Genomic DNA, 23,459 nt, shown 5'->3' with positions numbered 1-23,459 from the left:
AAGTGCGCTATAATTATAGCGCTTACGCCAGCCAATCGGACGAATTTTCATCCGTTTTTTTGTTTTGTCGGTTGCGCACTAATGGTGCACCGTAGGTTATCCTTGTAGACCAAGACCCCTGATGACATAAGCTCTCAGGGCTCACACCGCGCTTAAACGCGACTTGTTTTTCTTAGACTACAATTGAACAACTTCTTTTGCAAGTATCTCAATAGCCAATAAGAAGAAAGTAGGAACTACAACCCTACGAAAAATAGCCCATATAAATCTTACCCATAACAACGTTCCTCTTTTTAGAGTCTCTACGGGCTGGGTTTCCTCAGTCATGCCTCCATCCAATGACGATTTATGGTCTGTTCGCAGAGCGCGAGAGACAGCCCAAGAAGTAAGGATACCACTTATTACATCCCCGTATTAGGCAATACCTAGGCTGACAGGTAGACATCTCTAGGCTGAAGTCAAAGATAAATTACTCATGAAGCTCAAAGAGAATGGCATACTCTCGGATGGGCAAATGGAAGCATTTAAACGCGATGTGGTCATGCACTACCAGGAGCATGATATTAGGAAACGCCAAGGACGACCGTTGCGAAGTACTCGGTCTCGCCAAATTGAGATAGAGAAAACATTTAATGACTTATCCTTGCACCCATTCATTTCTGCCGTCTTGGACTACTTGAAAACCCACGTTTCCAACGACCGTTGTATCCAAGTTTTTGAGGATGTCATTTCAGTCCTTCCAAATAGTCCACAATGTCCGCCTGAAAGCAAGCATCGCAATCCCCGCGAAAAGCCTGGGACGCCATTCTCGGCATCTAGAGCGGTAAAGATTCACATACGTTTTATTCAGGACATAGGTTCTTAGTTCTAATCTCCTACCAGAATCCTGCGTCTATCATGTCTAATGCCAAGTTGATTGATGCTCTTGCAGCAGCAACCAATATGGAACCATGGAAGGCGATCTGGATTCGTGGCCAAATTACATGGTGCGATTCAATAAGTGGATCGATGTCGGGGATATTGGAACTCGGCAATGGACTCGTTAGCTACGGCCGACTCGGTCGCGATCATATGCTTGCAGATGTCCCTAACCAGTACGTCAGGGATCGTCTAATGGATTACATTATCACCCAGCTTGAGGAGGATCAGCAAGAGTGCGCAAAAAAAGCTGTATTCCCGGACCTTAGCGTTGCTGAACTCGAGCAATACACCGTCTTAATTTTGAAGAAAGCAGAGGAAAATAAGCCCAAGACCCGAAGTGAGATGATTGCGCGAATAGTCGGGAAGAAGGTACTGAGAACCGAAAGCGAGATAGAACGTGTACTTGGTCAAGCTTATGCTATGGATCAAGTTGATAAGGATGATGACCTAACTCCTCAACCCGGTTTTAGTATCCGAAATTACGGCCGCCTGGAGCCGCTCGCTCACTCGGTAGTCCGTCCAGGCCTGAAAGAGTTGACTCCGGAGGAATCGGAATTAAATATAGGTACTGATATCGACAATGACTGCGATCAGATCCGCACCATGATCGTATGCTTCGTCGACGGGAAAGGGTGGACTGCAGATCAATTTCGCTGGGCACTAGGAAATGTCTCACGTCAGCAGCTAACAACCTTTCTTCTTGAGAGAGGTCCTAAGCAAGGAGTCAATAAACCGATCTTTCAACATGCATGGGAATTCTTCAAAAAGCGCGAGATCCTGGGTCTGCCTTTGACGGAAGTGTCAGAAGAAGACACCATTGTCCTCCAAGAACGCGATAGCAATCGTGCAAACAAACGCCAAAGCACTGATGGGGAAGGGAGTAGTTCTAAGAGAAGGTGTTCGAGAAGAGCATAGCCAGATGAGGTAGAAGGGCCACGGGAAAACCTGAAATATACTGTCCTTAATGGTAAACCATCGATATACAGTGTATGCAATGTAGAATAGGATAAGAAGGTGGCTGCAAAGCCAATATTATATCATGGAATGGTGTTCCTTTGGTAACCTTAGGAGCCTTAGATTTTACCAGGGAATAAGTGGGTCAGGGGTAGATTCAGGGGCAGATCTACTAGAAGTGGGTATATAAGAAACGCACAGTGCCCTTGAAAGAGTATAAAAGGGCAGGTGTTAATAGCTCAAATCATCTATCCTGATACTCTATGTATGACACCAATAAAGGGTTCTCTGACATATTTAAATCTATTTTCTCATTTCAAGTCACCAGAGGCCGGGTTTGGGTCGAGGTTAATAAGCGAATTTTACCTAATAGTACGTTATGTAGCCATATCATTTAAGGGTATAGGATTGCATATCGTAAATAGTCGGGAATTATTTAGGAATACCCCTATCATATTTGAGACTGGGGCTGTTGGTCGTAAATGTGGGTGTTGCGGACATCGTAGTTGGCGCACACGATGGTCAGATACTAGATCTGTACCAGGATCTTTCATGACACACCTGTTAGCTTAATAGTCGGCTCCTCATCATCGGCCTCTAAGTCTACGTCTACAGCAAACTCACATACAAGCCATACCGCACCCTCGAGGGTGAGGGGCTCGTCGACAAGGACTAGTGGGTCAGCACAACCAACTTCATTCTCTTCTGCGCAAATATAAGAATACTACCGGTTCAGGTGGTTTCCGAGCGCCTTCTTGGCGATGAACTCTAGCATAATGCCGAGTAGAGCGAAAGTGACATACTCAAATGCCTTTCTGAATGAGTTCAGTTCGTCAACACATAATAATCAAGTCACATTATATTCGATAGCATAATGAACACTTTCTCCCTCGTGATTCGACCAGTTTCTATAGATAATTACAAATCGTAGCGATTGAGAACAAAGTTTCCAGTTCGTGGCTTTCATGTGGCACAGTCAAGCGGAAAACATAGGGGGAAGACGTCATTATGTCTACAGATACTTGAAACCTTTATTTCTTTATTGTTCACCTACGTACATGTTGTAGCTTATAGTTCCTTTGTCCGGGAAATTTCAATTTTCTTGGCACCTCGACTATTTCTTGGAAGATAATTAAGAAGAAAGAATTTGTCATTGAATAGAAATTGTCTATCTAACACAATGGCCTTCATGCGTACTAGTTCAATGTGCATGTTTCTAACTAATTACAAGGGCGCTGGCTTAACCTATCCCTATACATAGCTAGCCTTCGCCCCCCTATCGTACTCTCTTTCTCCCTTCATAAGGTTATATACGTCGACCAATCTTCCAGCAATTATTAATGTCGCTAGGTCATTATTGAGAGACTGCTATGCTCTCTCAGATCAGGAGAGCAGTTGGCAATAGCCTAGTCACAATTTCTAACGGTCTCTAAGCTAGTGTTCAACTATCTTTATTAAGGTATTCTCTATTTAAACAAGGTAACGAAGCCCGCATCCCGTGTCCATATTGCTCCCAATATGTACAGAAATAGACTCCCCGTTAGGCCTAGTTATAAGCTATAGACAGATTTGGCTGAGAGCACTCCTCTCTAAAACCACGGTTTAGGCCTTACTAAGCTTGTAATCTTACGGAATGGTGCTTAACGATAGAACTGGAGCATCCCTCTCCAGGCCACATCAGAACTTACTGCGTCAGCATTATTCACGGCTGGATTCTCCTGCTGGCCTGGCTCTGGTTGAGATGACAATGGGTGGGACAGCCAAGATACAAACCTACTCCAGCGAGAGGGGGGTACGGTTGGCGCTTTAAACGTACCAAGTTCTTCATTTACAATTTCAATCCCGCGCTGTTTAGCCATCTGTCTCTGAATAACTTTCGCTTCATTGGCCAGGCCGAGCTCAAATAGCAGATCAAAAACGTCATACCAGGTTGGTTGTGTCTCAGCTTGTAGAAAATCTAATATCATGATCCACAGAGCATTAATATCAGTTTCACACGCGAACTCACATAAGCGTACGGCTATCCTGGCGTGCGCGACAACCTCGTCGGCATTAACTGTACCTGTAGCTTGCCGAAATTCAATAGTCCGCTTGGGTTGCGCTCGGAGAAGGGGCCCTGCTCCATATATCTGTACCGCCCCGTACGCCTCCACGCTATAAGCCGCGAAGTTGTAAGCGCAACGGCGGAAAATTCGGTGTTGCATCAAGGTAGATATTACTGGACTGCTTGGAGCAGACAAGAGCTCCCGAACGGCGGTTTGGATATCCAATGATTTATCTACTTGCCGCCCTGGTAGATATTCTCCCTCTGCCCATTCAAGTTCACCTGAAGTGAAGTAAGTCTTATCAAACTTATAGCCCTCGAGAGTACCTCGTTTAAAAATAGGGGTAAATCTAGGACCTTTTTCTTGCCCTGGTTTAGGTTCAGGTGCTGATCCAGGGGGACTGGGTCCTGGGTCCTCCTCATGATGTTCTTCTACAAGGTTGCCTACTCCAAGATACCTACCCGCCTGTGCCGATGATATGCCATGTGCTAAGACGCTATAGTGCCGATTACTTGGGCAATAATTCCGTTCTGTTTCCCGGCGATGAGGAGGATGCATCTGCGTTAGGATTGGATCAGCAGCGTAAAGGAAAGCAGCAATTCGGCGCAGATGATGGATTGGTACCCATTCCTTGCCTCGTCCATAGTGGATATGCAAGCCGGCGGTCTCCGGTGCAAATACCCAGAAATTGTTATAAATTGCTGTCAGGACATGATGAACCTCGGCGAAAGACTTTTCCGTAGCGAAGAGCGCTGGGGATGTAATTTCCAGGTCTTGCCAATCATACACAGTCATGTCGCGTTCGAGGTTAAATGCCATAACGCTCATATCTCTCCCAACACCCCAACCCGTATACCGCCTCAAATGACTTCCCTCTGCGTCAGTCAATTCTTCAGGTTTGGTAATTACACGATCTCCCTCATGTCCCTGTAAAGCGACGCGAATAACTTCTTCTACTTGTCTTTGAACAACTGCTGTGGTTGTATTGCCAGGTTCGGGAATGATTGGCTTACCCTTGGCTAACTGAAACATTCGCGGTGTAGCCATCATTGGGCCTGTCCTTCTAATACCGATCAGAAGTTCGACCTCAACCCCAAAACTGCTTTTGATATTGTTTGACATCTCGTAAACTTCGCTAGGTGATGAGACTCCAGTGGTTTAAATTTGTTAATGTGATGTATGAATTCAAAGTGGACGACACTATTTTGGTTCTACGTTCAAGTACACAGTAATTCGATATTTTCCAAAGGAAATCCATCGAATATAAAGACTCCTGTCACATAGCTGAATGATGTGTTGTTCGTAACATCTGTGTTTGTTCAATAAACACTGCTTCGTTTTTAAACATGGTAATTCTCTCTCAACACCTACTGTTCAAATATACTGGGTTTGGGGAAAATGAGTCTTTAACTGTTATGGCACCTAAAATTTGGCCTTGCCAACTTTTTTTTTATACCATTTCGTTAGATTAGTCAAATAACCTGAAAACTTCAAATGTGAGGTTATACTTAAAGGAATGTGTATAGGTACGTTGGTAATACGGTGCCAATAAAGTAACTGTGTAAGTTAAAAGAAGGCACAACAAAATGTTGAACTACTGTAACATCAATGTTAGATACTCCATGTCTACCTAGGTAGTCAATTGAAAACCTGGGTAGCGAATTATAGAACACCTATGGTAATAATACCCAGATGAGCAATATGGGGTGAAGAGTGTCGAAAAGAATTTGAATCAACTGTTATGGAAACCCTTAATTTCTCGTCTCATACATAAGTAACTAGTTAGCAAGCAACAAGTAGATGATCAGGTAGTTACATTCGTTAATTAATACGACAATTCTTGCGTTAATCTTAAGTTGAAGGGCTTACATTTATTATAAATCCCTTCAGCATAATTAAATTCTAATATAAAATGCTTCATAGCAAGGCATTATATTTTGCTAATCATAACTAAACCATCGCCGAACAACGAACACATGCAATTAATAATAAATAATAAAGGGAAAGTGAAATGAAACAAAGAAGAAAGAAGTGATACCGCAAATCACCACCTTCTTCCATAGTTCCTAGCGTGCCCTGGATTTAACTCGAACATAGGTAGACTGTGTGCCCCTAATGCCACTCGATCAGCTTGCTGTCTGGGGCCCACGTCAAACGAAGATCTGGACGGTGTTCTCGCTCTCGGTAATTATCCCTTCTCTTAGGGACAGCGGTTAACCGCATCGCTGTGCAGTCGTGACAGTAATCCCCGAAGTATATCTGACGTCGCCAACAGCCGTGGCACATATAAATTGGAGGTGCTGTCGTTCGCCAGTACGACTCGGGTGCATGATGCGAGTTGTGCTTAGCTTTCGTATTTGGGGCCGACTTCGACGGTACGAACCGTAATGTCGAGCCCGGTGCATTGTATATAATCGCATTGCTCTGCTTTAGCGATCTTTCGTGGATGATCATCTTCCCTTCGTTTACTATGTATTGAGTCGGGTACTCGCTGTGGCGTGTTTCCCGCGAGAAACGATTGGTCAGATCGCGGGCTTGGTTGGGGCTCTCATGGTAGTGATCGTAGTAATGTGGCATTGCGAGGCTGTATGTTCCACGCCGGAACTCCGAGGTTATTTTTAATTTATTTGATGAATTAATTGTATGAAGAGTATATTTTACGCTTGCCAACCCTGATCCTTTATAGAATTTGCAAGGAAATAGGAATGGAGGGAAGATCAATGACACCAACAACAAGGCTCTACCGTTAGTCTATATTTATAGGGCTAATATTCTGCTTGTTACACATTGCCTACCTTCCATGACGTCGCGTAGATGATAGGTGTAAGCAATAATATAGAATTTCTCCAATAGCACATGCATGCCTAAATAATCCTCGACGCGGGGCGAAGCTACGGACTGTTAGCTAAAATCGCCCCCGTTAATTGGTGGAAGTTGGAGGAGCAATCATTCTAGGCCCCAGTCTTGGTGACAGAAGCCTAATGCGGGTGCACGAAGACATAGTTGAATTATGTCTAGTGCATAATATATCCACTCATCGGTGAGGCTGTCTACATTAAACGAACACGTAACACCTTAACAAAACATGACTAGACCGGGCGGTGCCGTCTGACAGTAAGATTTAAGACTTGCTTGGTGCTAAAACGGCGGCTGAAATCTTTAATCTTACCCGAAAAGGGATATTTCTAGAGATTCGGTGTGTATTTCAATGAAGCATTCAAATAATATAACCGGTAATGGTTGTTTATCGATTGCGACTATAGGAATGTTGATCTTCATAGGATAAATATAGATGGGAATGGAGAATATAATAGATGCGAGTACCTTAGTTGGCGCAATGTAGTGAACCCTATATAATTACATAACTAATGTAAGCAGATGAAAATTATACCTCTATTAGATATTATTTGTTTCCTTCATTAAAGCTGAGCACTCAAATAGTGTGAAAAATATTGAGCTAACCATGTAACAAATCTTTGTATTACCTATCTTACCTATTTATGCTAATTGTTCCCGTGATTCGTAGCTCTTGGGTAGGAAGACGTGGTGAGACGTAAATATTCTGCTTTCTGGATGGAGGAAATGGTAGCGAAGGATTGGGTGATATTAGAGTAGAATAGTTGTCTAGGTCTACACCTAATGTGGGGTACTTATACCTTAACATCAATAACCCGAGGGAGAGATAAGAAAGAGATAACCATCTAAAGACTCATGGTCCGGACCGTGAAGATAAAAGACTGAGCCGGTGCGAATCTCGGAGATTGTGCGGGATGCGTATTGGCTCGCGCTACACTCGGCGTTCTGCATGGGAGGGTCTTCGTGCCCAACCAAGCAGATGTTAGCTCTGAGACATATCATTGCCCATCTCCAAAGATACAACGTACCGTATATATAGATGATGGGAAACGAAAGATTATGCAAGTTCTGTAGCGAGATCAATTTCGAGGCCCTGAGAAATCCCTTGATTTCAGACTTGCCTGCTCTTCAAGAAGATTGAAACTGACGCATATAATATCGGCGGCCCGAAGAAAAGTCCATTTTTTTTGCTTTTCAGGCATGCAACATCGGCGCGACAACTGTCCAAATTGAAGAAAAATTCTTAGATACCCAGTGTCACGAGGTGGAACTAAACAATATGGTAGCAACATCGTTGTTCCGCGAGGAACTCTAACCTAGCTATGGGGATCTATATCTACCTACCTAGGTATACATACTGAACATGTCCTTTGTTCTAGATGTCTCATCTAGAATCCTGACACCCAGCCTAGTATTAATATGATAATATTGAGCGGACTCTAGCAAACTCCTTTAGGAACTTCTATGAGCCTGAGGATGACCAAGCACGCTTCTGGAAAATGTACCAGAATCTCGTGGCTAGCTATACCCGTCGGCACTTAACTAACGAAGGCGATATCCTTGATAGATTCCTTGCCATTCTCCAAGGGATGTCGGCTCTTTCGGGTAAAGAGTTTTCGTGGGGTTTACCTAGATCCTATTTTAAGCAGGGCCTGCTCTGGAACTCCTTTACCGGCCTAAAGCGTAGAGAGGCTAACTAAACTCTTCCGATGACATATTTGCGTGTTAAAGTTCCTTTCCCTAGCTGGTTGTGGACGGGCTGGATAGGCGAAGCGTTCGTCTGTATCGGGGACGACCGCTATGATATAGATGTAGGGTAAGCCTAACCCCTTGAAGCGTTGCAGCGAGATCTGTTAGTTTACATTAGTTGCCAGAGAAGTTCCCGAGGTACTATGCTTTGAACATTACCATTCTACTCTCCGTCTTGAACGGGTGAGAAAGTCGACAGCAAGGTATGACTTGATGGCACTGCAAAATCGTGCAATTGGAAGGCTCATTGCGGTCAACTTGTCACCCTATCCGATATTGCCGCCCAAAATCCACAGCTTCTATCTACAGAGCTTAGCAAAGTTCCCGAGACGCAGATAATATTCTTCTGGACAAGCTCTGCTTTTCTGACTCTGGCCCCTCCAAATGACGACGAAAACCGGTCCTTTACAATCATGGACTCATATGCAAACAAAGTCGGCTCTACGGGAAATCTAGAACTCGAGTTGATCGGAATTCAAGAGCAGCATGAATTTATTGTCGGGCCGTAAATAGGCGTTATTAAATCGGCACGAAACCCGGAAATTGTGCAGTACCTATGCATGTTGGTTCGCATTGAGCTCGGCATTCTGCATGTGATGACCAAGGATGCGACCTAAGCCACACCACTGCTAAGCGCCTGGCGTAATAGAGACGATACAATGATGGTCCTACCCTCACAATTCTACCATGATTCCTTTATGGTTACCCCAGTGTATTAGGCTGGTAACATTTTCGCCATTCGTTCGTATCCACCACTTAGATTCTGATACGTATGGCCTATCTGGGCCGGACCATTTAGAAGGGTAACATTCAAGCACGAAACATTACTCTAATCGAAAAATACGAGCATGGGTTGTAAAGTGGCGTTGCTTCATAACAGTTATACCCAAACCAACACTTGGGCACTGAATAAGCCTTAGATATAAACCGATCAAGATCTGCATACACTTAGTTACCTATTTCACAAGTAGGTAGCTATCCCCCTTGCATCAATAATTACCACCTCATGGTACGACTCAAAATAAACCTCCCTCTTTATATCCGAGCTTTCGTGCATACTTCTTTCCACTCCTTGAAAACATATCTTCAGTTTCCCTTACTTCTTATTGTATTAGATCCCCGTTGAGTTACCTACCTAGTCGACAAGTTAGCCTTTCGAGAAGATGGCGAGCCCCCGACGTGAAACATCTCTAGAAAATGAAGAATACGACCCGTACGAAGTTGCATTAGCAAGGCTAGACTCGATTCAATCGGAATACATGAAAAGACTACGGGATGCCAGGGCCACGTTTGATAATAACCGTATTTCACTCCAAGAAGACATTCGAGAGCGTCAGCGAGAAGTCCAATTACTTCAAGAAGAACTACAGAAGAAAGAGGCTGAGTTAGAGGGAAAAGAGCAGGAGTTGCAGGATGAAGAGAAGAAATTCAAGGTGCTCTTAAGACAGGAAAGACAAGACCGTAAAAGGAAGCTCGAGCCTTATCTGAGGGTTTCTCCCGTGTGTAGAATGGTATCTCTAAGACACAAGGTTAGCTGCTAACTTGTTAAAGGCACCAATAGAAAAACGCGACAGAGAATCAACTGAAGTAACAAGAGGGCGGACGGAGTTTGGTTCTCCCAAACAGGAAACCAATAATAACACTGGGCGCCAGCTCCAGGAAGCGATTGTGATTGATTCGGAAGGACTCTCAAGCGATGAATGGAGTACGGAGCAGCCACTTGTAGCATCGAGTACTTCACCAAGTAAACGGCCAAGGATTGCTGAAGTTGGTCAGTCCCTAAGACTAGTAAACACTCCGTGTTGCTAGTATCCTATATTATCTACGCTGAACAGACTAATAATCTACCAGAAGGTCCAAATGTAAACTCAAGTTCGAAGCAGCGAAACTGGAAGCGACAGAGAGTGCGAATCGAGGCTTCTTCAGAGGGTGGTGAATGTTCGAATACAGCCCAACTAAGAGAAGGTCAAAGCGAAGCGCAGGCTACTACTCCTATTGTAGATTTGCCGCCTTCAGCATTAGGGAAGCATAATCAAAGAAAGAAGAAAAACAAAAACAATTTCAAAGGTGTTATTGATCCTACTGTGGGCGGAATCTATAAAATCGATCAGGGCTTTCGTAAAAGTTCATACGCAGGAGTCCTTCTTCCCATCGGCGATTTTGGCGCAATAGGCATCTCGAAGTCCCTTTATGACACAAGCCTAAGGAGGTCTATTCCGTCTTGTTATATATATAACAAGACAATCAAGGAGATATTAGGTTGGGAGAAAGACTACGATGACGGCGGGCCCAGAGTTATGGATCGGAAGTTTCCTGTCATGTCTTTTGATGGCATTGCACGGGATCAAATACGGCTAGATGGGGAATTCCATGCCATCGACGCAAAATATGCCTGGGTTTCCGCAAGATCTATCAGAACTTTGGAGTTCGATGCTACCGTGTCCCGGATGATACCGGGATACGCTAGTGCAAAGAGATTCAGCACTCGATTGGACCAAATAAAGGAAAATATGGCTAAAGAAACTCACCAAGTCCGCGATCATAATGAGCCCCCTCCGGTTACATCGGGGAGACTATCTCCAGGAGAATTACGACGACAAGATACGGAGAGTAGTCAAACACAGGGGCATTCACAGGTATTGACACTTAGATACTCTGAAGCCGATCTAACTCCTCGTCAAAGCCAGACCATTGAGGAGCACGATAATACTATTCGTACTACCACCGAGCCTCGTCCAAATTCCCGATCCCAAAGAATCGACCATGAATTTCATACTTTCGAGGCAATCTACCGTGAAACATCAGAACCAGAATTAGTAGGGTCCGAAACATCGTCGGACGGCGTACATAATGACGACGACCGAGATCGTCAATTAATAAGCGATCTTTTTCCAGGCTCACCAATCGCGCAGATAGAAGAGACTTCCGACGACAATATTGCTAGCGATGTACGACATAGCGACCCAGTCAGGCCCTTAAGCCCACCTGCTAAGGCTCGGCCTATCTCGGGGTTGCCGTATGTTGCCCGTGCGATCAGACGCCCCTGGTCGGAAGATAGTGACCTTGATCCGAGTAATCAGAATGGTTCGTCGTCGCTGGGGTTGGATCCTACGTCCTCGAAAACTGCGCAAGCCCTTTACACTAACCTAGAACGATACGTGAATCCACATGAAAACGATACACCCGATTACTCGGCGCCTATTGCGCCAATGTCACCTCAAGGACTTTTAAAAGATCATCAGACAACTGCTGAGTTACGAGGTAATAGAACTGGCAATGACGAACCCGCACCGCCGTCCAATCTGAACATTCAAAACACAGCTTCAACAGCACTTTCATATTTCAATACTATATATAGTAGGGAGCAGTAGTCCTATACATATTTATCCAGCATGTACATCGTCAAGATCTCCTTGAACGATATTAGATTTCAATCAAAGTTCAATATTCGTATCCGGACATAGAAATATTAGTGAAACCAATGCCTTTATTCAGCCACTGCTGTATGTGCTAGTAAGATCAAAGGGACTAGAAATATCTAGATCATCACTAAATGACGCCCCTGAGAATATCCATCATACCTACTAGGTAGGTACCTAGGTACTTACCTCATTTTTGTTAGTATTTGGGTAGAGGATAAGAGTTGGAAGTGAGAAAACAGTTATATTTGTAGGATAATAGATAATAATCCGTCTATACAATACTACAGAAAGGTTATAACTCCCTAAGGTGATCGCAAGCTCTTTACTCAATTTCAAGTTTGTTGGACATGTCACATTACATTACCTTCATTACCCCTTAATGGTTGAGTCTACTTCCCAACAACGCATCCTATGTCCTACAACAACAGACATCTTATCCTGCAGCGCTAACTATTGTAAATATCCCGCCAGATACATTAGGTACAAGAGACGTCTCATAAGATTAGCAGTTGTACTCTTCAAAGACAGCTGGCGCCTCCGTTAAGACAGTCACCACCTTAAAGGTAGCGTTTCTCCGGTAGGTTGCTAGGGAACAATAATTCTGCCCGTCCCGTGCACATGTTTGAATTCATAATACTCGTACCTTCCTTCCGGTCCTTCTTTCCCCGCACATTATTTCCTTTCCTTCAAACCTTTCAAATTTCCTACTGCGGTATCACATTCTCTAGGTTTTCATTCTCCCACGCCAAACTTACTTGTTGAGCGCTCTTTTTGTTTATGCAACGACCTAAATCGTTCTCGTAAACAACGCCGCGACCATGTCTTCCCCTGGTCAACAGCACCCCGCTCTTGACCAGTCTTTCGCCACGAACCAGCAGGTAAGTGAATCAATGGGCCAAGCAACCGGCCACAGCGCGGGCAACGAAATCGATACAGACTCCAACATTGAAGGCGCGTGGATTCTACGACGACCGTGGCACGCAAAACTGCCCTTTGATCGACTACAGATAGGCGGATCAGCTCAGCTTCCCAACTTTACCAAGCAGGAACTCAAGGCTTTCGTTAAGACTATTAAAACAGAGGCACCTGAACAAGATGAGGAGCAGATCAATGATAGTACCATAATCAAGTTTGTAGCCAGACCGCATGTGGATGCTATTCGATACGCAGTTCACGCAACAGCAACCCAACCTCCCCCCAGCTCTCCGCGCCTCGTTATGTTTACAGATGGATCGGTTAAATCCAAGTACAATGTTGGCTGTGGTATTACTTATATGCGTACCTACGGCTCTAACCACGACTGGGTCGACGCGGCCTATGGATCAAAGGGGATTTCCAATTTCCTAGATCATGAAGCCATAGCACTGCACAGAGGTCTGTGGATAGCCTATTACGAGATGATGGATTGGGCTGGACGAATTCCCAATCCTCTCAATGGTGGTCGCACTAGACCACCAAAGATAATCATCATAACTGATGGCCTTTCCGGAATCCAGCGCTTGCACTACAGCTATTGCTACACCAAGATGGAAGTTAAACCGCACAATAAAGCTGCAATCCACGAATATTTGGTCTATCCTCTCGAGAAGCTCGTGAGATTCGGCAGCAAGGTCGAAATCCACTGGATCCCAGGACATGTCGGCGTTGAAGGAAACTCCCGAGCTGATTCGTTAGCCTCGATAGGAGCTGACTATGCCATCAAGTATTCTCGTTCAGCCGGCCTTGGTATTACAAATATGATGCTTCCATTCTCAAACCGCTTGTTAGGTCAAAAGGCAAGACCAGCGTATCCGTTTCACCTAGGCAATCCCATGAATGATTTCATCCATTGGCGCAAAGAAGAAACGAGAGTGGCCATCCAAGATGCATTAAATTCAAATGGAGAGGGAAGGACTGCGGTTAGTATTCAACCATTAAAAATGATCAAGTCTTAACTAATTTGTGAACAGGATTTTGTTGCATGGCTAGCTAAAGCTAGTTTATCTAACAAGATCAGCAAGGCCACACTGAAGATGCTCAAAAAGAAGAAGGTGGTCGAGGATAGGGCCGCCAAAAGGAAGGCAGGAAGGCTCCTTAGGAAGGCTGGATTGGTTGGTTGGTTGGTATATTTAACGCCGGGGCGAGGGGGAAGGACCAGCCCTCGCAAACCTCCCTAGGGGTATGCGGCGTGCAGAGCTATCTAAAAACTAATATACAAGGTATCTGTCTATGTACATACTGTATTGTTGGTCTTTTAATATCCTGCAAATCTAACCTTAAAAGGCACACATGATGATGTTCCAGCCGCTCCCGTTGGCTCCTCCGGGTGAGCTCGTGTTCGGTGTAAAATTGGTATTCGGGGGCCGCCTACTGAGGCGCCGTTGGTTCGCTTTTAAGCCATTCTGTATCACACTTTCGGGGGTGTGAGGTCTATCCTAGCCGTAGACACCGTCCCATTGCGGTTCGGCTGTCGGGCATGGTTTCGGGGCGCTTTTGCCGCGCGGTACGCCGTCAGGCGTTATATTTTTAGATTGTTTTAAATTTTGTGGTTTTTATGGTTTTTCCAAATGTAAGTTAAAAGGGAGACGGTGGGAGCGAAAGTCTAGGGTCGAGAGAAAGGAGACGATTAAAGAAAGAAAAGGAGGGTGAGCCTCCTCCCGCAGGTCGAGGGCCTCTGATCCAGGCTTCTCGGGCGGGTCTTGTCTTGTCCGCCCGGTGCTTAGTACCGGGGGCTAATTTTCTGAAAGTACTGTGTGACTTTCAGGAAGTGTTCAAACTCCTTGGGTTCTGCCAGGAGTCTTTGCCAGTATATAATCTGGCTTGCCGGTTCGGGCCTGAAGGTGGGCCATTTCCGTTTCGTATCGGGCTCCTGGGTCTTCCTGCAGAATACCAGGTGGCTCGGGGCCTTGGCTCTGCCGCAGGTGCAGTCTAGCTTAGCGTTCGGGTGATTGAACTTTCTGTGATACCATGCAAAGTCCCCGTGCCCGGAGCGGGCGGCCAGGAGGTGGTGCAGCACTTTCCTCGGCAGCCTCAGTTCCTGTGGGCACTTGAGCTTGGCTGGTAGCTTGAGAAGTCGGTATAGGTCCGGGGGTTTGGCCTTATCGGCCCACCATTTTCGGAAGTCCGTGGCCGTCTTGGCGCGGCATTGGCGGAGCACTGCGGCGTATGTCGGGGCCTCGTCCGGGTTCTCCGGGAGTGTAGTGCCTTGTTTGGCCAGTTCGTCGGCCTGTTCGTTCCCTGCGACCCCGACATGGCCGGGTACCCAGCGTACCCTGACGTCCGCCAGTGTAGCCAGGTGTTGGAAGTCTAGGAAGGCCTCCTGGGAGCTCGGGGGTGGTTCCCCTTTAAGCCCCCTGATGACCGCCGTGTTATCCAGGCACACGTGGATCGGGTGCCCGTTGTTGATCCTTAAGGCTGCTCGGAGCCCGTGTCTAGCTCCTTCCACCTCTCCATCGAAGACCTCCGCCTGGCGCAGTCTGCCACAGCCGTGTCTGATATTGTGTCGGCCCCTGTATAGGGCGTAGCCATACCCCGTGCGGCCTTCTAGTTGCGAGCCATCTGAGTAGACTACGGTATGTGTATCGGGGAGGGTGCGTAGCCATGCTCGGAAGGCCTTGGCTGCATCCTCTTTAGATTGCCCTCCAGTGGGTGATTCCCTGGAGCCTGGTGCATACTGCTGCATCAGGAGTTTGGGTCGGGGGAAGGGGGGGAGCAAGTCCGCCGCGCGCTGCATTCGCGTGCGTGCCCTAATGAGGCCTCCGGTATTGCGTCCGCGTGTCACGGGCTTCGGGGCCAGCCTGCCTATCAAAGGATGTCGCTCGTCGACGGCTCTGAGCCTGAAGGCTAGCCTGTTTCGGATCTTGTCGAGGGCTATCTCTGCCGTGGGTAGCCCGGCGTCCCTGTAGATGGTATCCTTGGGGGTCGTCCTCCAGATGGGGAGTATAGCCCTTATGGCGCCATTCAGGACCCTATCGACTTCCGTGATGTGGAAGTTTTGTCTGGTGCCGACCTCTTTGCCTTTGGCCTGGGCGTTGTTCGTGGGCAGTTTGGTCTTTCCCGCGTACCATGTCTCTGCTCCGTACGTAACAGCCGGCAGTATGCATGCGACTACCGCTTTGCGGAGTGATTCTGCTGGGGGTCCAAACTCAGTGTTGGCAAGGTTCCTTATGTGTCGCACCACTCGTCCGGCTTTGCCTGCTAGGGTGGAGATGTGTTGTTGGAAGGTGAACTTCCGGTCAAACCAAACGCCCAACCAGCGTATGGGCGCGATCTTTCCTTCGCTGTCCCGTACCTGGCGTATGGTGAAGTCGAAATCGGGTATGTGAACATCCGGGGCATAGTCGTGTCTGGCTCTGGTGAAGTGCATGAGTTCGCATTTGGCGGGGGCGAAGGCGACTTTGTTGTCCTTGCCCCAGCTGAGTATCTGTCTGATGTCGTCTTCAAGCTGCGCTACGTTCTCGTCAAGAGACCCTCCCACTCGGAGGACACATAGGTCGTCAGCATAGCCGAAGCGGCATTGGGGGTCGTCTAGAAGCACGTCGGCCATGTAGAGCAGGAAGAGGATAGGGGAGGCTGGGGACCCTTGTGGGAGCCCACACCGTACGTCGAAAAGGCCTGTGACGGCGTCTTCGAGCCGTACCCTGGCCCGGCGTTTGGTCATGAAGGATAGTACGTATTTCACCATGAGCGGCGGCCATCCTTGCTGCCTCAGGCGTACGGCAAGGCGTTTGCCGAGGACTGAGTCGAAGGCGCCTTGTACATCTAAGGTGGCCATGGTCGCCGTCCTGCGAGTTTCGAGGGCGTATTCTATGTCGTGTGCCAGACACGTCGTGAGGTCTGTCGCGGAGCGCTTTGGGAGGGCCCCCGCCTGTTGTGGGCTGACTATTTCGTGGAGGAGGGCTATACGCCCTATCCTTCTCGCGACAAGTCTTTCCAGGCCTTTGCTCAAGCACGATAGGAGCGCTATCGGGCGCCATGACTTGATGTCTGTAAAGTCCTTCTTGTTCACCTTCGGTAGCATCACCACCTCGGCTGTTCTGAAAGGCTCGGGGTGGTGCCCGGCCCCCAGGCTAGCTTGGAAAATGACCCGCACATATTCCGCGATGTGGTCCCACACCGCTTTTAGGAGGCGTACCGAGAGATTGTCGATGCCAGGGGCAGTGTTCTTGGTGGAGATCGTGGTCGCTTCCACCTCTTCCAGCGTGATTGTGGTGTCCCACTCTAGTATCTTTCTAGGGACTACTGGGACCTCCAGTGGGTCCACGTCCAGGTCGTCGTCTGGTGTAAATCTCTCGAGAAGGCCTCTCCGGAGGGCCTGCGCTTTGTCGCTAGTTTTCTCTACCGCCGCACCATTCACCAGGAGTGGGGGGGCCTTTATTGCCGGGCCAAGCTTGTGCCAGTTCACCACTTTGTACAGCTCGGCGTCGTTCTTAATGTCCTCCACCCTGCCTCTCCAGTAGTTGCGCTTCGCGAGGCGTACTACCCTGTGCAGTTCTTGTCTTTCCGCTGTCGATGGGAAGCCATCCCTCAGCTGTGTGCGCCTCATCTCGTTGAGCGCCCTTTTGCAGTCCTCGTTCCACCAGGGTGCGCTGTGGCCCCTGCCGCTCGGCGAGCGACCGGCTGCCATTAGCGCATTGGTGAGTAGGTCCGTTAGTGCCTGTGCGCCGCGATCTATTTCTTCGGCGCTGGGTTTTCTAGGCAGCGCTGGGAGCAGGGGGGCCCCCTCTTCCACTATCTCTGAGAAGGTCGGTAGCTCGTCGTCTGAGACCGTGATCCTGTGCCTTTCCGGCTCGGGGGTCCGTTCTACTGGGACGGTCAGCTGTAGGGCCGCGTGGTCTGCTCCTGGGTGCAGGGCGTCCACCACTTCGCCCATTGCGAAAGGAATGTTCGAGAAGGCGAGGTCCAAGACATGCCCCCCGGTATGCGTAGGTATCCCCGCTTCCGAAATTAGTGCTAGCCTGTTGTTGGCAGCCCACCTGGCGATGTCCGCCCCCCGGTTGTGGCCCTCGATCCCGGGTTCCCAGTGGGGGTGTTTCGCGTTGAAGTCCCCTGCCACTACACATCTTGGTGGAGGGATGTAGTTGAGCAGTATTTCCGTTGCTTCGCTGTTTGGTTCGTTCGGCGGTCTGTAGACGTTGGTCACGTTCAGGCCATTGACATTCAGCCAGAGTATGTCCCTTGTAACCCAGGGTCGGCTCTGCTGGGCTGTGTATCTGTTCCCTTTCTTCACGTAGGTGATTACTCGGGGTCTTGTCGAAAGGCTGTACCAGTAATCAACTGGGACGTAGGTGTTGTAGCCGGGGTGGTTGTTGATGAGGCAGCTACCATCGATGCTCACCCAGGGTTCTTGTACCAAAACTATGTCTGCTCCGCTTTCCCATGCCAATTGCAGGTAAGCGGTGTGTGCCGGCGACCTCTTCCCAACGTTTCCTTGGGCTATTTTGAGGAGTTTCTGCCGGCGTCGCCCGTGGGGCCGTCTAGGCCTCTGAGTCCAGTCCGAGGTCTGCATATATATGTTCTATATTGTAGTTCCGTCGGGCAGCGTTCCTGCGGTGGCTGCGGGTGTCCTGAGGGGGGGGGGGAGGGAGCTCGAACTCCATAGCGTCTGGGTCTTGACCCTGGTCCTGGTCTACATCGTCATCCCTGATAGGGGTGCCTGGTGTGACCGTGATCGTGGGTCTTTCAATTTCGGGGGGCACGGGTGCGACAGGTCTTGCCTGGGCTGTCTTTTGGCCCTTACCTCTGTCGCTTCTACGTCCCGTCTTCCTGCTCCTTTCCTGTCCTTCGTTCGCCTGGGCGGGCTCCAGAGCAGGTTCTGGGGCGGGTTCGGAGTCTTCACCAGATTGCTCACTCGGCCTTGCGCCGGGTTGCGAACTGGTGGCGTTGGTCGCAGGGCCTTCAGCGCCCTCGGGGGGGTGTGCCATGCGGTATAATTTGGATCCAGCCATGCGGATCGCGCCTAGCTCTTTTCGTGTCCGAAAGACTAGCTTACCGTTGCGTCGGGTCGGTCTGGCCGGGCATCCCGGGTAGGTCGACGGGTGTGGGCCATAGCAGTTTGCGCAGCCTTCAGGGCGCTGGCACGGTTGCTGGTGATCCTCATCTACCCTAAACCCACAGTGCGCGCAGCGTGGGGTTCGGGTGCAATTTCGGGACGAGTGGAAGCCCTGGCACTTCTCACACATCGAAGGCGGGGCTTTCTTTTCGATTAGGCGGGAGTATGAGCTGACTCCAAAGAGCCTGAACGGCTTATTAAGTTTCTCCAGGAAGGAGACGGTCCAGCTGCTGGTAGCAGTAAGGGGGTTGACCCCCTGGCGTGAGGGTCGGATGCTAACGGGTTTGCGCCCCGTTTGCGCGAGTACCTCGTCGTCGATGAGGTGGGCGACGTCTATGTGCTCGCCCGTGTATGTCTGTACGGCTACAGGGACTTCCGGGACCACGTAGTTATACCACTTCGTGGGCAGGTCTATAGCAACTGCTCGGAGGGCCGTGCCGATCTTGTCTTTTCCTTGCAGTAGGCGCTCTCTGACCTCTGCGTTTCTGGGGCGTATAGCGAAGCCCGTGGCGGTGTGGTAGACGTCCGGGATGTCCGCTAGTGCTATCCCTAGCTCGGTGACCACGGCGGACCTGAGGGTGAAGTTTGTTTGCTTCTTGGCCCACTCCATGTTGTCATCAGCGACTCTGACCAGAAGGCGTAGGTCTTCTCGCTGTCGGGAGGTCGCCGCCCCACTGGCGGTGCTCGACTTGCTGCTCCCTTTGCCGCTAGCGCCGTTTCCACTGGCTGCTGCTGAGGCGTATGAGCGCCTGGTGTCGATATTGCTGGTGCCCTTCTTGTTTAGGGGGGCGCCTGCGTTGGTTGGGTCGGTGCCAGAGCTGCTAGAGGGGTTCCATAGGGTACCCCCTGCGAACAAGGCGGTGTTCAGGTATGTCGAGAAATGTTTGGTAATTTCCCGTGCGAAGGACTTTTTATCGTCGTCTCCGCAGGAGGCTACGACGCTGTCCAATGAGCGTGCCACGTCTTCTAGCACTTCCTGCCGTGCGTTCTGTTTTCGTTGCATTTCTGCTAGGATGGCGAGTAGGGAGCCGGTAGCTGTGGATTTGTCGGGCTGGTTGTGCGCGGAAGCTTGCATTCCAGTAATCTTAGTAGAATTTGTCGGTGCAGTTTTTGAGGCCTTCCCCAAGTCCAGTCGAACTGAGAGAACTTGAGCGTTTCGTTTCCTTTTTGGAGGCTGCGTGGGCGTAAATGGTGCTTCTCTGACCTGTGGTCCTCTGTCGATAATCTGCTGAAGTGCAGGATTACCTCTGTGAGGCGTTCGGAAGCCATCGGGCTCCGGGGCAGGCTGCGGGGCCATGCTGGGGGCCTGATAGGCTCTGGAGTTTAGGCGCTTTTACAGCGGGTGTTAAGGAAAACCGTGTGGATCAACGTTAAACACTAACAGTTGTTGCCAAGAAAAATAATATTCAAGGGAAGGTGTTAGGAAGGCTGGAAAACTATTCGAGGGAGTATTTCCACCTAAGGATAACCGCGACAGTGGCACTAGTCAGTCGAAGAGAAGAGCACATGACGAGGCTGATTTTGACGACCTCAATGACATGGCACCTCACCCTAAAAGGCACAAGGCCGATGCTGGTAATGATGACCAGAGCTGCATTACACAATGATTCTAGGTTCGTTGTTGATGACACGTGGGACTGCGTAAGGTATACTAATTGTTCAGTAGGGAGTTATAGCTACGAGTTCGGGAATCAGATTAGAACTCTGATAATGACTTAACAAAATAGTCGACAAATCACCAACGAATTGTCTAATTCAGAAAATATTCCACAGTAAATTTCAGAAACGGTGTGCAAATCATTTAAGGTCCCGTGTTGCACATCGACAGAATTCTAGAATCAGACAGGAAAGTGGACTGATGGTTTTCAATTGCATTAATACAATAAAGAATCAGAAAAGGTAAATACCTACATCGTGAATTTGACCAACAAGTTATTCTTTATGAAATCCCAAATATTACCAGGAGACTAATACTCTGAATAGGGGACAGAGAATCAATTATAACAATATCGACGTGTCTCATCTGCGAGGTTCCATTACCTAGGTACCTAGGAATGAAAGAAGGGGCTAGGGGGCCTCCGAACTTTGGCACACGGTGTGCTTGGCGTTTGGCAGGCGCCGTAGTATTACCGTATACCTCCTGTATAATATCTTCCCAGGTGATTCCTGAATACAACGGAGCCGAGTCACAGACCTTTCCTTCGGAAGGTAGAGTGCCATTTGCCCAATATGCTGAAGTTGTTCTGATAGTGCATGCTGAAGGAGCGGCCAATGAGGCATGCTGTTTGCAAGGCGGATAGTGTTAGCATTAAGTGTGCTTGTAATTAAAATTTCAAAAAAAACTTACACCATATCCATCGACTGTTAGCAAGGCACTCCCTTCAAAAGTTGAGCTAACATTCTTGGCTGAAACAAGGGAGGTGAGCCCGTCGAAAGTGTTACCAATGAAGAGGACTGGATTCTTCGTCTTCACGTTGAAGTCGCCCGTGTATCGCTCTTTCGGTTCAATCTTCCATTGCGCGCAGGCGCTGTATAAGAATATCAGCCCATCTCCAACTATAATCGTATGGTTAGCATCAAATGTGAGATAAACACGACAAAAAAATAAGTCGCATGACTCGGTTTATACTGAGCTGTTCACGCTAAGGGGTACCAAAGGTTACTTACTGATCCTACTAGTGTTGTATAGACGCTGGATAGCCGGAACGAAGTCATCAAACGTCTTGCTTCGCACCATGTTATCACTGCAGTGTATGGAAGCAAGTACCTGCGGCTGTTGACTCTGCTTGAATATATCAATGGAGGTTGTGGGCATCAAAGCCTCGAAAGCGTTGTTAACTACATCGTACTGCTCGGTCATGATCGCATTGAGTATACTAGTAATACCCGGCCAAGAGGAACTATCGTAGAGACCCTGTACCAGAAGAGATTTCACGCTGGTGTAGTCGAGTATGAATGACCTGAGAGGAATTGGGTTGTACTTGACAGCGTCGAGGAGATCCCAGACGGCCTGCTCGAGCTCAGCGGCCGTCTTGTTGCTGCCTTTAGCCAACGCACAGTTCTCGCGAGCTTCAACACAGCTTGTAAACATAGCCGAGAACTCCGCGTCCGCATCTGTAAATTCCTCGAAGTCTCTGTGATAACATCAATTGTTAGTATCCTGAATCAGTAGCCGATCGATAACTTACGCCTGTGCATGGTAATACTCGTGCGGGTTTTGTACACCGTCGAGGACCATCCTTCCTATCCTATAAGGGAACATAGCAGCTGTAGTTGCCCCTAATGTCGTGCCATATGAGAAACCTAGCATGCGTTGTCAGCTCTACTATATTTTACACCGCTGTTAAGTTCAGTACGTATTGACATACCCCAGTATCGTAACATCCCATCTTCCCCAAGAGCGTCTACGATTTGCATCATATCTCTTGCCACAAAGGCAGAACTAATCAAACTTCCGGTCTTGTTATGTGTCTTGAGGCAGGCGTTGGCAAGCATAGACGCATGTGCCCACTGCTTTCCCAACTCCACATCGGAACTATTTGCAGGTATCACGTCCAGATAGAATGACCAGGCGTCATATTCGTTATCGAAACATTGGATAGGAATTTTCGAGCCATGAGTACCGCTGTATATTCCGGAGTCGTTAGTAATGTCTCAAATATCTCAGGCCAGGAATAGCAGGGACAAGGATAAAATCCTACCGTGGGTCGAATGCAATAAGATCAAACTGACGGCCAGTAAGTCTAAAAGAGACATCAGTATAACAAACCCAGAGCAAAGATTATATCTCCTAAACTTACGCTAATAGCTCATCCGCCAAAGTCTTAATGCCTATTTCATCTCGTCCAGTACCGCCAGGTCCGCCGAAATCGAAGAGGATGCTTCCTTTGGAGGGTTTCACAGGGGCAGGAATCCTGACAAGGTCAAGCTGTAGCTTCTCATCAGAATCTGGCTCGGTGTAGTCGAGAGGTACCATCAGAACGCTGCAGTCTACAGGGACGTCACTGGGAACTTCGGTCTTGTTGCACGGCCCCCATTGAAGTGTTGAAGTCCCATGGGGTTGGGCAAGAGACAAGGTGATAAAGGAAAGCTGTAACGCGCCCCGGAAGGAAATCATCGTGGCTCACGATATCTAGTTTTGCCTTGGGATAGGGTTGCGATGATGGAATATTGGATTGTAATACAGGATGGGAAAAGGGGTTTAAATATGAGTGAGTATACATGATGCTCCCATGGTCTCCCAAAGCAATGACGCACCAGCCAAGAAATTACAACTGTCACGAGCTGAGGCTAGGTTATGCGCGACGGCCATCTAATTTCTCACCTATCAGCATTTTATTCGAGAAAATGCCCTGTTTAGCAGGTAAAGATACGCCGTAATATACATAGGGCTAATGAAGCTATTCGCTGAATGGCTAGACGGCGTGGGGCTCCACTTAAGCGCATATACGCCGTGTTGTTTAAGCTTGAGAGAGCTGAGAG

At 48.2% G+C, this 23,459-nt stretch overlaps 6 protein-coding genes across 6 annotated transcripts; 3 read left to right on the top strand and 3 right to left on the bottom strand.

Moving 5' to 3' along the window:
• Positions 1-145: 145 nt before the first annotated feature.
• Positions 146-2,147, top strand: F4817DRAFT_344596 (uncharacterized protein). Its single transcript, XM_049304169.1, has 3 exons — positions 146-385; positions 452-823; positions 883-2,147. Exons 1-3 carry the CDS (start codon positions 326-328, stop codon positions 1,834-1,836), a joined length of 1,386 nt encoding a protein of 461 aa, XP_049156939.1. The 5' UTR covers positions 146-325; the 3' UTR covers positions 1,837-2,147.
• A 278-nt stretch (positions 2,148-2,425) lies between these two features.
• On the bottom strand, positions 2,426-5,042 carry F4817DRAFT_367066 (uncharacterized protein; the record flags this gene model as incomplete). The annotated part of the gene is made up of 2 exons (XM_049307069.1): positions 2,426-2,547; positions 3,692-5,042. 2 exons carry the CDS (start codon positions 5,040-5,042, stop codon positions 2,426-2,428), a joined length of 1,473 nt encoding a protein of 490 aa, XP_049156938.1.
• Positions 5,043-5,590: 548 nt separating this feature from the next.
• F4817DRAFT_344595 (uncharacterized protein) lies at positions 5,591-6,734 on the bottom strand. The gene has a single exon (XM_049304168.1). The coding sequence runs from the start codon at positions 6,495-6,497 to the stop codon at positions 6,033-6,035; it is 465 nt and encodes a 154-aa protein (XP_049156937.1). The 5' UTR covers positions 6,498-6,734; the 3' UTR covers positions 5,591-6,032.
• Positions 6,735-10,269: 3,535 nt separating this feature from the next.
• F4817DRAFT_344591 (uncharacterized protein) lies at positions 10,270-12,053 on the top strand. Its single transcript, XM_049304167.1, has 2 exons — positions 10,270-10,296; positions 10,377-12,053. Exon 2 carries the CDS (start codon positions 10,823-10,825, stop codon positions 11,894-11,896), a length of 1,074 nt encoding a protein of 357 aa, XP_049156936.1. The 5' UTR covers positions 10,270-10,296; positions 10,377-10,822; the 3' UTR covers positions 11,897-12,053.
• Positions 12,054-12,645: 592 nt separating this feature from the next.
• F4817DRAFT_344590 (uncharacterized protein) lies at positions 12,646-14,405 on the top strand. Its single transcript, XM_049304166.1, has 2 exons — positions 12,646-13,845; positions 13,897-14,405. The coding sequence occupies exons 1-2, from the start codon at positions 12,766-12,768 to the stop codon at positions 14,101-14,103; spliced, it is 1,287 nt and encodes a 428-aa protein (XP_049156935.1). The 5' UTR covers positions 12,646-12,765; the 3' UTR covers positions 14,104-14,405.
• A 6,004-nt stretch (positions 14,406-20,409) lies between these two features.
• Positions 20,410-23,394, bottom strand: F4817DRAFT_344587 (alpha/beta-hydrolase). Its single transcript, XM_049304165.1, has 8 exons — positions 22,778-23,394; positions 22,679-22,720; positions 22,346-22,602; positions 22,166-22,280; positions 21,645-22,111; positions 21,325-21,533; positions 20,645-21,258; positions 20,410-20,591 (listed from the first exon to the last, which is right to left on the bottom strand). The coding sequence occupies exons 1-7, from the start codon at positions 23,092-23,094 to the stop codon at positions 20,917-20,919; spliced, it is 1,749 nt and encodes a 582-aa protein (XP_049156934.1). The 5' UTR covers positions 23,095-23,394; the 3' UTR covers positions 20,410-20,591; positions 20,645-20,916.
• Between the last annotated feature and the right edge of the window lie 65 nt (positions 23,395-23,459).

Source organism: Daldinia loculata, assembly GCF_022478755.1.
Source record: "Daldinia loculata strain CBS 113971 unplaced genomic scaffold F4817scaffold_42, whole genome shotgun sequence".
In the NCBI taxonomy this organism is placed as follows: domain Eukaryota; kingdom Fungi; phylum Ascomycota; class Sordariomycetes; order Xylariales; family Hypoxylaceae; genus Daldinia; species Daldinia loculata.
Note: the sequence above shows the minus strand (reverse complement) of the source record. Positions and strands in the feature narration are given on the sequence as shown.

What these genes read in the sequence shown, in the direction of transcription:
- F4817DRAFT_344590 (XM_049304166.1), top strand. Translation starts at nt 12,766, where the DNA reads ATGTCTTCCCCTGGTCAACAGCACCCCGCTCTTGACCAGTCTTTCGCC. An exon ending in ATGGAGAGGGAAGGACTGCG is followed by an intron (nt 13,846 to 13,896) that starts GTTAGTATTCAA and finishes ATTTGTGAACAG; the next exon opens with GATTTTGTTGCATGGCTAGC.
- F4817DRAFT_344596 (XM_049304169.1), top strand. Translation starts at nt 326, where the DNA reads ATGCCTCCATCCAATGACGATTTATGGTCTGTTCGCAGAGCGCGAGAG. An exon ending in CGCGAGAGACAGCCCAAGAA is followed by an intron (nt 386 to 451) that starts GTAAGGATACCA and finishes AGACATCTCTAG; the next exon opens with GCTGAAGTCAAAGATAAATT. An exon ending in CATTCTCGGCATCTAGAGCG is followed by an intron (nt 824 to 882) that starts GTAAAGATTCAC and finishes ATCTCCTACCAG; the next exon opens with AATCCTGCGTCTATCATGTC.
- F4817DRAFT_344591 (XM_049304167.1), top strand. Translation starts at nt 10,823, where the DNA reads ATGGATCGGAAGTTTCCTGTCATGTCTTTTGATGGCATTGCACGGGAT.
- F4817DRAFT_344587 (XM_049304165.1), bottom strand. Translation starts at nt 23,094, where the DNA reads ATGATTTCCTTCCGGGGCGCGTTACAGCTTTCCTTTATCACCTTGTCT. An exon ending in TTGGCGGATGAGCTATTAGC is followed by an intron (nt 22,721 to 22,777) that starts GTAAGTTTAGGA and finishes TGTCTCTTTTAG; the next exon opens with ACTTACTGGCCGTCAGTTTG. An exon ending in TGGGATGTTACGATACTGGG is followed by an intron (nt 22,281 to 22,345) that starts GTATGTCAATAC and finishes AACGCATGCTAG; the next exon opens with GTTTCTCATATGGCACGACA.
- F4817DRAFT_344595 (XM_049304168.1), bottom strand. Translation starts at nt 6,497, where the DNA reads ATGCCACATTACTACGATCACTACCATGAGAGCCCCAACCAAGCCCGC.